The sequence below is a fragment of the Callithrix jacchus genome, chromosome 4 (assembly GCF_049354715.1).
Source record: "Callithrix jacchus isolate 240 chromosome 4, calJac240_pri, whole genome shotgun sequence".
Classification (NCBI taxonomy): Eukaryota; Metazoa; Chordata; class Mammalia; order Primates; family Cebidae; genus Callithrix; species Callithrix jacchus.
The window spans coordinates 166,550,893-166,561,147 of NC_133505.1; the positions used below are offsets into that span (position 1 = coordinate 166,550,893).

The following is a 10,255-nucleotide window of genomic DNA, read 5'->3' on the forward strand; positions in this document are numbered from 1 at the left end:
CAGGGGGGTCAAGACTCCAGTGAGCTAAGGTCACACCATGGCACTCCAACTTGGGCAAGACAGTGAGACACCCCCCATCTCAAAAAAGAAATTATGTTGAAGGTAAAAGAACTGCAACACTTCTTCAAAGAATGGTAATTCTTTACGAGACGCTTCCATTTTTAAAGTTCTAAGGCATACTGAAGTAATGTATCAGGCAAGTGAAAGCCTCACCAGCAGGAAGAAAGACAAGAATTTAAAAAATATTTTAGCCAATAAGGTCATTCTGGGCTTACCCCCAAGGACAAGAATGTCACACTGTCTTTATCCAAGTCTCAAAGGTAAAGATAACAATTATTTACTTAGATTCTTTTAAAAGTGATCATTTCTTTTATCTTCTTTTTTGTCTTTATAAATGATTATAAGAAGAAACAATTTCTTTTATTGCTGCAGCTTAAAGAAAAGCAATAAAATTTTATTGAGAAACATTTGAGCTTTTCATTACATTTTTGTAATTGCTATGTATGTGCACACAGGTTCTGCAGTATGTTGCACTAGCATTTAGAAACTAATTTGTGGAAAGTGTGGCACTCCTATATTGGCAGATATTCACATGTTTGAATTGTGATACGTGACCACTGATCTTATTTTTGTGTCAAAAGGATGATCTTTTCTGTCAATAAAGTCTTAAGTCTTAAAAAATAATAATATAGTTGCTGAATATGCCTCAATTGATATAATAGGTATATTTATATATTACTGAGAGTTGTGGAAGATGGATGTACCAGAAAACTTCCCTCTCTCTTCTTTGTTTTTGAGACAGGATCTCTTTCCCAGGCTGGAATGCAGGCATGATCATAGTGTCAACCACTTGAGCTTAAGCAGTCCTCCCACCTCAGACTTTACAGAGGCTGGCTCTACAAGAATGTGTGCCTGGCCAGTTTTTTAAAAAAAAAAATTTGTAGCATTGGGGTCTCACTATGTTGCCCACACTGGAGGACTTCCTATTAAGGAAAATCTTTATTAAATGTTTTTCTAGCAAGAATAAATATACTCTCATTCATTTTTATTTGTGGATACTGATTTCCATAGATTAGATTATAGAGAAGCATTTGTGATTGATGTTGCATGTACCTTTTCAAGAACTTTTGATAAAGCACTAGATACTTCAGTATAATAATATTGGTGTAGCCAAGGCATATGTTAATTAACTGGCTCTGTTTCCATTTCAAGTGATAATTTGAGATGAAAATAGGTGGGTTTTAGAATTATTGATATAAGAGAAACAAGGTGTAGCTGTTTGGACCCTTTTTGTTTAGTGTTTATTTTTGCTGCTGTATTGGCAAAATACTGAAATGCAGAAGATGGATGTGTCCCAGAAAAGAAGATGGTAATTATGGGGAAGCATCTGCTGTGATACGTTATGTGTTACATCTATCACTGTAATAATTGTAAGCAAAGAAGGTTATAGAGAGTTTTGTCTTCATTTTGTGATAGATGGCTCTTTCCTTTGCAGCCAAACAGGGAAAAAGTTAATGGCGAAGTGTCGAATGCTTATCCAGGAGAATCAAGAGCTTGGAAGGCAGCTGTCCCAGGGACGTATTGCACAACTTGAAGCAGAGTTGGCTTTACAGAAGAAATATAGTGAGGAGCTTAAAAGCAGTCAGGATGGTAAGGGGTTTCTTTGAAAAGTTCTCTTAACCTTGCACTGGCTTTAAAACTGCCAGTCATGAACATTACAGGTTAGATTCTGTACATTGTTAACCTCTGCCTATGATTGTATATTATTGTGAATGAAACATTTTTAGTTGAGTCAGCAGACAAAGCCACATAATTTTAATGTGTTTTTCCCCAACCTCCTCATTCTTTATCGTTCAAAACTTTTTATGTTTTTGTTTTTAGTGGGGGTAGGATTTGGTAAGGTTGTTATATTACTTAACAAGATGGGCAAATTTGTATTTGGTGTTTGAAAGGGAAAAATATCTTTAACCATTTCTAGTTAAGTGTAAATCTTAGAAAAATTCGGCAAGTTTTCAGCAATCTGAAAGTAATATAGTTGATTGCACCTGTGATGGTTTTGTTAGTGAATAAGTGATTTACTCTTTAAATTTACTGAGATAAACAAAACTTGTCAGCCTCCATCCTTTTTAGTTCAAGTGTAGCGCATCTGTCCTGTTTCTCCTCTTTGTAAGGTGCATTATTAATAAGGAAAATATCTAAATCTTTGAAATTTTAAATTGAAAATTAGTGTCTCTGATGGTTAATTGCAAGGATGATTAGCAGTCAAGTAATTTCTTCTAAACTACTTATTATTTCAAAATCATCAGGAATTATTTCCTGTGACTTGTCCTTATATGTATAACAGTCCTTAGTTGAGAACATGGGCCTCTTTGGAGTATTAATAGCAGACCACACTGTCCTTAAGAGCCAGACCTGCTATGGAACTAAGACACTGGCTAGGAGGGTCAGCAATAAGGGGACTGGCCATAGTTGGCCCATAGGTAAATGTAAATCAAACTTTAGGGGCTATAATCAGGTGTATGGCAAAATGGATCAAAACCATTTTAACTTGGTTGCTTAATAAAGTCGTCCCTCGGTATCCATGGTGGATCGGTGTCAAGACCTCCAACAGATAAGCCCCTCATATAAAACCATGTCATATTTACATTTAAACCTATGTACATTGGGCTGGACGTGGTGGCTCATGCCTGTAATCCCAGCTAAGACGGGTAGATCACAAGGTTAGAAGTTTGAGACTTGCCTTCTCAAACCATGGCCAACATGGTGAAACCCCATCTCTACTAAAAATAACAAAAAAATTAGCCAGGTGTGGTGGCAAACATCTGTAGTCCCAGCTACTTCGGAGGCTGAGGCAGGAGAATCACTTGTACCTAGGAGGCGAAAGTTGCAGTGAGCCAAGACTGTGCCACTGCTCTCTAGCCTGAGTGACAGAGTGAGGCTCCCGTCTCAAAAAAAAAAAAAAATTAAAAACACGAGGGCCGGGCGCGGTGGCTCACGCCTGTAATCCCAGCACTTTGGGAAGCTGAGGCGGGTGGATCACCAGGTCAAAAGATTGAGACCATCCTGGTTAACCTCAATGGTGAAACCTCATCTCTACTAAAAATACAAAAAATTAGCTGGGCATGGTGGCGCATGCCTGTAATCCCAGCTACTCGGGAGACTGAGGCAGGAGAATTGCCTGAACCTAGGAGGCGGAGGTTGCAGTGAGCCGAGAATGCGCCATTGCACTCCAGCCTGGGTAACAAAAGCGAAACTCCATCTCAAGAAAGAAAAACACGAAAAGAAACCTGTTTAAGCCATTTAAGCCATCTCTAGATTACTTAACAGTACCTAATACAGTGTCACTGCTATGTAAGTAGTTATTCTACTATATTGTTTGGGTGATAATGACAAGAAAAAAAAGCTGTACATGTTCAGTACAGACCCAGTTTTTTCCTCAAATATTTTCCTTCTACAGTTGGTTGATTTCACAGATGCAGGACCTGTGAATGTGGATGGCCAACTGTATATTAAGTATCTGACTTCCCCCAAAGTAAACATACTTTAAGATTCCAAGCAAAATTTATAAATGTAGTGTGCTTTTAGTATTGTGTTTGTTTACTTAGCAAGCATTTTATTGACTGCCTTGCTTTGTGGCAGGCACTGAAGAAACATTTTTCAGTGTTATAAGAGATATTAAAGTTGATTTGACTCTCCTTTGCACAGAACTGAATGATTTCATCATCCAGCTTGATGAAGAAGTAGAGGGTATGCAGAGTACCATTCTAGTTCTACAGCAGCAACTGAAGGAGACACGCCAGCAGTTGGCTCAGTACCAGCAGCAGTCTCAGGCCTCTGCCCCAAGTACCAGCAGGACTACAGCTTCTGAACCTGTAGAACAGTCAGAGGCCACAAGTAAAGACTGCAGTCGTCTGACAAACGGACCAAGTAATGGTAGCTCCTCCCGCCAGAGGACGTCTGGGTCTGGATTTCACAGGGAGGGGAACACAACTGAAGATGACTTTCCTTCTTCTCCAGGGAATGGTAATAAGGCCTCCAACAGCTCAGAGGAAAGAACTGGCAGAGGAGGTAGTGGTTACGTAAATCAACTCAGTGCGGGGTATGAAAGTGTAGACTCTCCCACGGGCAGTGAAAACTCTCTCACACACCAATCAAATGACACAGACTCCAATCATGACCCTCAAGAGGAGAAAGCAGTGAGTGGGAAAGGTAACCGAACTGTGGGTTCCCGCCACGTTCAGAATGGCTTGGACTCAAGTGTAAATGTCCAGGGTTCAGTTTTGTAATATTTTTTCAGCAAATTTTTATACAGTGTCATTTAATTTGGGAGAGGATACTGTCCAGAAAATTAATGCATATACTTTTGTCACAATTTGCCTTTTCTTGGGTGTACGTTTTGGTTCTTTTTGTTTGGTTTCTCTTTGGGTTTTTTTTGTTTGTTTGTTTTGCTTCAATACCTCTGCCACTTTGGAAATTGTAACAGTTAATTACTTTGAATGTTGCTAAAAGGACATTTTGTGTAGGGTCAAGTTATTTTTATATGAGTTAATGTGAAATTGTAAATGGCAATTTTTCCTTAAACTATAACACAATGACGTCTGTATAAATCTGTGTCTGTTTAGAATCTGTGCTGTGTAAGGGCATTCTTACTCATGCTGTTACTGTACTTAATGCACCATTCAGACTTGTTAGAATAGATGTGGGTTTATGACTGCCAAGTTTGCCCAGTACAGTAGTTTTTTATCACTAAAAGTTGGACTCATTGATGGAGTCCTGTAGTAGTTTCAGTGTTAGATACAGTTTTTTCCACCATACATCTGTGCATTTTCTCTTTAGCTGACTGAATGTTTAAGAAATTTGTGTGCATAGTTACTCAGTTTTTATGAACTGTTGTATCCTGTTAATGCATATTGCTCTGTGACTCCAATATATCTTACCTGTACTGACCAAACCTAAATAAAGATTTTTATTGTAACTCCTTAATTAGCTTTTTTGTTTTGTTTTGTGTGTATGTTTAGCATTTGTCATTTATTTGCATTGAGTCACTGAATTTCTACTCAGTTTCGTCCAAGTACCACAACAGTCAAACTTAAGGCCAAGCATCGATTTTGAATTTGTACATAATGTTTAATTTATGCCAAATGGATCTGGAGTTTAGGGCTACACTTAAAATTTTTTTTTCTTGACTTGTTTCAAAATATTTGAAAATACAGAAGAGTATAAAGAAAATAGTCACCTAAATATTTCTTAGGGTGTGTGTGCGTGTCTTGCTTTGTCTCCCAGGCTTAAGTGCAGTGGTGCAGTCATGGCTCACTGCAGCCTCAAAGTCCTAGGCTTAAGTGATCCTCCCACCTCAACCTTCTGAGTACCTGGGACTACAGGCATTTACCACACCCAGTTATATTTATTTTATTTTTAGTGGAGACAAGGCCTTGCTATGTTCCCTAGGCTGGCCTCAAACTCCTGGCCCCAAGGGATGCTTCTGCCTTGACTTCCCAATGTGTTAGGATTGCAGGAATGAGCCACAGCTCTCAGCCCTTTCTGAGGTTTCATTGCAAAGCAGGGTTTGTTTTTTGTAATCTAATTTCAGGTAGAATATCTGTGTAGTGAGTGATGTTTGTTTTAAAACACTGGCCAGTACTACTGACTTTTACTAACAACATATTTGAAAATATTACATGAGTAAGGGATGTTAGAATGTAGGCAGGAGACGTGTTTAAGGTGGAAGGATGTCAAAAGTTTGCTCCATTTTCTCAGATGGAATTAAAAATTAAATATAAAAGTATGATATTGAATGGCCTTAAAATGAATAGCTTTCATATATGGTTGAAATGAAATTCCATTTCTGCTAAAAGCAAAGTAGTTGTTTTAGACATAACTTGTAACATAATCAAGGAACCTTGGAAGTGGAATTACAATACTTGGAGGTACAACTTACTTGAAAGTAATTGCTTGTTTAGCTGACAACAGGTATATCCGGTTTTCAGTAGTAAATGAAATACTGCACTGTGTCTTGATTAACCTTTTCTGCAGTCTGCTCAAGAGAGCAAAAAAATTCTACACAATTTTAATTTGCATATGATTAAACATTTTGGTGTGAACTAAAATCATAATCCTTTGGCATGTCAAATACTGTGTTTGGCTTTTGTGTACATCCTTCAACTTGACAATTTAAACAAAAATGGAATTTCTCTGTCCTGTGGGGGTAATTTAATCATGAGTTTGTGGTAGGAAATTAATTTTTCAGCCAGTTATATAATTTTGACTGAATTTAATATTAACCTATTAGTGTGACTTTTTTTTTTAAAGATGGTGTTTCACCATGTTGGTCAGGCAGGTCTTGAACTCCCACCCTCAGGTGATCCACCTGCCTTGGCCTCCAAAGTGCTTGGATTACAGGCGTGAGCCACTACAACCAGCCTAATGTGACATTTTCATGTTTCTGTTGGGTCTGCCTTGATGAATAACTCAGAACACTTATGCTGTACAGAGTATTTCTCATTTCTGGAATTGGGTGCTTTATTTTCTGGTTTGACTATGATAAGAGAGGTGATAGACCATAGCCAAGAAGAGAGTGGCTTCTGCATCTAATTGGTTTGAATCCTGGCATTACACTTAACTGACTTGGGCAAATGTATCCTCTCTATGGCTTGATTTTTTTTTTTCTCTCTCCCCTGTAACAGCACTCACTTAAGTCAATACATGTAGAGTGCTTTTAACAGTAGCATTAGCTCAGTCTGCTATTTAAAAAATACCACAGACTGGGTGGCTTTACACACTTACTCCTTACTGTTTTGGGAGCCTGGGGTTTTGGAATCCTGGGAAGTCTAAGATCACAGTGTCCCCTGATTGGTTTTCCAATTTGGTTCCTGGTAGGAGTCCTCATCATACATGGAGTGCAGTAGACTTAAGTTTCTTTGGCTCCTCAGCTCTATTTGATACACTACTCCAGTTTTTGGGACACTTGGAAAACAATGGCAAAGCCATTCCTTCTGACAATTTTCTTTCTCACACTCCCTTTCATGAGTAGTTAGACCCTGTACTCAGTCACTGCCTGCTGCTCTACGACACTGTCTTGGAAGCTCACCTATCCCTGTGGTTATAGTGAATACTTTCAAAGCCCCAGGTAATGGCATTAATTCTGATCTGGACCCATCGTGGGTGGCTGTGGTGAGGCACTGTTGAGCCACCCCTAAGTGGTGAGGACCATGCTGCTGACCCCTATCCTATGGCAAATCCACTTCGGTGATTTACTGCTCCCCTCATGGAAACCAAGGAGGAATTTGCTCCACGGTAGGTTGGTGAATCCGGCCTTCTGGCTAAGACCTGGCCTGGACTTCTGCAACTCTTTATTAAACTTAACCAAGAATGATTACATCTTACAAGGGGGGAAATGCTGAGAAGGCCTTTTAAGATAAACTGGCTCTGAAGCACTGCTATAATGGTGACCCCTCCTGAGTAAGCACTTGACTTGGTGATTTTGGTAGCTTTCCTGCCCACTCACCCTGCTCACCAGTCCAGGTAGTTTATGATCCGAGATCTAGACGTAATTTTTAAAATTATCTTCCTCTTCTTCCATTCATTATTAGTCCTCATCTAGCCCATATATACCTTTGAGTAGGTAATGATATGAGTAGCTATAATAAGGACTCCTCAGGGGACAGATGCTGTGTTGGCCACTCAACAGAAGCATGCAATCACTTTCTCAAGATTTGCTCCTAAACTTACTCTGGATAGAGCCTTCAGGCAGGAAACAATACATTCCCTGTCTCCAGAAGACTATATTCATACTTATTCAAATGTGCTAGGGACTGGCCCTAAAGAATGTATTGATGTTCATTCATAATTAATGCCTATAATGTGCTAGGAGCTGTGTTTAAAGCGGTGTAAGGATGATCTTGCAAAGCTTGTATAGTCTAGCAAAGGAGACAGACAAACTAGGAATTATATGGTAAGTTGAAAGAAAGCGGTAAGATGCTTGCACCAAACGCAGGAGATTGGAAGGTTTTTCTGGAAGAAGTGATGTTTAAGAGGAGTTTCAGAGGTAAATTTCTAGCTTAGTTAACAGAAGAGTTACATTGCTCACTGAGATTAAACAGAGAAGAAACAGGCTGGAAGAGTTTGGTTTCAATATGTCAAATTTGATGTGCTTATAGGAAATTTTATTTATTTATTTGAGACAGGGTTTCTCTGTCGCCTAGGCTAGAGATTGGGTAATGCAGTGGTGCAATCTTGGCTCACCGAAATCTCTCCCTCCCGGGTTCAAGCGATTCTCCCATCTCAGCCTCCCCAGTAGCTGGGATTACAGGTGCGTGCCACTATGCCCAACTAATTTTGGTATTTTATGGTAGAAGCAGGATTTCACCATGTTGGCCAAGGCTGGTCTCAAACTCCTGACCTCAAGTGATCCGCCCTCCTTGGCCTCCCAAACTGCTGGGATTACAGGTGTAATTACAGTGCCAGACATGATGTGCCTATTGGAATTTAAATGGAGAGAGCCAGTTAGTTTAGGAGACAACTAGGTTAGATGTAAGGATTTCAGACTTGTCAGTATACAGGTGGTGACTGATGTCATGGGAATGCCACAGAAATGACTGGTATTACCCAGCGAGCTGGTGCACAGTAGGAGCCTTGGGCACATGTTAAGGGGATGTCAGAATAAGCCCACAAAGACTCAGAAGTGGCCAGAGAGTAAGGGGAAAATGGAATCGAATAGAGCAAAAGCCACAGGAAATATTCCTTGAATTCCTTGGACTCAGGTATGTTAGGGGACAGGAAAGATATTCAAGACAACTGAAGAGAGTGTGCTGCTGAGTTCCTAGCAGGGGGACAGCTGATTTTATCACTATTCCAGACCCTAAAGATTTCTCCTGAAATTGCACTTTTTTTTTTTGAGACAGAGTTTTGCTCTTGTTACCCAGGCTGGAGTGCAATGGCGCAATCTCGGCTCACCGCAACCTCCGCCTCCTGGGTTCAAGCAATTCTCCTCCCTCAGCCTCCCGAGTAGCTGGGACTACAGGTGCGCGCCACCATGCCCAGCTAATTTTTGTATTTTTAGTAGAGACGGGGTTTCACCATGTTGACCAGGATGGTCTCGATCTCTTGACCTCATGATCCACCCGCCTCGGCCTCCCAAAGTGCTGGGATTATAGGCGTGAGCCACCGCGCCCGGCCTCTGAAATTGCACTCTTATGCAAATCGTTTCCTTCTCTATTGCCCCACCTCTGGAGCCTACACTCTAGTTTGTCTTCTCTGATTTGACCCGTCCACATATCTCTGCAAAGTCTCAATGCAGGTTTCCAGGACCTAATGATTTTTTTCAGTCTACTTTAAAGTTCTTCAGGAAGATTTTCCAGGTTCGTCGACACTTTTGCCCTACATGACTTTGTGACAAAGTTTTCTTGCTCCATATCCAGGTGTTCCCAACGAGTTGCTGTAATGATGGGCCTCATAAGTAAGCTTGCCTAGAAACCCTAGAAAGCTCAGAAAAATTCTGAACTTTGCCCAGTATAGGCTGGGAAGTCAGAAAGGGTTTTAAACAATACTGACCCAAACTTGTTACATGCTCCTTTCACTGTCGGAACGTCGACCAAAGGAACTTTTCACTGTGGTATGTTAAGACACTCCCGGCGTCCTCACCCGTTCACCACCAAAGCTGATCTTCGAAGGCGGCCAGGGGCGCCAGCCCCACGGGGCCTCGCACGGAGACGCTCCCAGCGAGCCCCGTACGCGAGCGAATGACGGGTTCCAGGCGAAACGCAGAGGACTGCCCGAAGCCGCCAAGACTAAAGGGACCCATTAGAGCTGTGCTCAGTAACCGCGGCGGCCAGAGCTGGCGGCCGAGATTCTCGCCCGTGAGATTCCAGTCCTAAACTGAACCAGAGATAGTTTTTTGTCAATCCCCACTCTACCGTTTCGAAAAACCCTAACATTTAAAAAATAAGGCCAAAAACGTCAGGTCGGGGGACTTCAACACTGGAGTGTCCCGAAACTGGGGTCTTCGAGCGCTGTAGGCGTGCGTCCGACGTCCGCGGTTCTGCCAGCAGCCGCGGACCGCATAACTCCCAACTCCGCCCCGCGCCCCCGCGCCCCCGCGCCCCCGCGCCCCCGCGCCCCCGCGCCCCCGCGCCCCCGCGCCCCCGCCCTCCCCAGCTCTAGCTTCGCGCCTGCGCACAGGGCGTTGCGCGGAGGGCGGGGCCATCTCAGGTCCCGCCCCGCGGCGCGGCCTGTGGGCTGCGAGGAGGAGTTTTGCCTC

At 41.8% G+C, this 10,255-nt stretch overlaps 1 protein-coding gene and 1 long non-coding RNA gene across 4 annotated transcripts in view; one reads left to right on the forward strand and one right to left on the reverse strand.

Annotated features, from left to right (window-relative positions):
- The window catches only part of WTAP (WT1 associated protein), a 31,235-nt gene extending 26,252 nt beyond the window's left edge, over positions 1 to 4,983 (forward strand). For all 3 annotated transcript variants that reach the window (XM_008995328.4, XM_035297093.3, XM_008995327.4), the window contains 2 exons: positions 1,496 to 1,650; positions 3,706 to 4,983. In XM_008995328.4, the coding sequence (XP_008993576.1) occupies positions 1,496 to 1,650; positions 3,706 to 4,286 (736 nt within the window). In that variant the 3' untranslated portion in view covers positions 4,287 to 4,983. The remainder of the gene's footprint in view (positions 1 to 1,495; positions 1,651 to 3,705) is intronic.
- A 3,160-nt stretch (positions 4,984 to 8,143) lies between these two features.
- Positions 8,144 to 9,873, reverse strand: LOC144582234 (uncharacterized). Its single transcript, XR_013534660.1, has 2 exons — positions 9,550 to 9,873; positions 8,144 to 8,474 (listed from the first exon to the last, which is right to left on the reverse strand). It is a non-coding gene; the product is annotated as an uncharacterized LOC144582234 (long non-coding RNA).
- Positions 9,874 to 10,255: the final 382 nt, after the last annotated feature.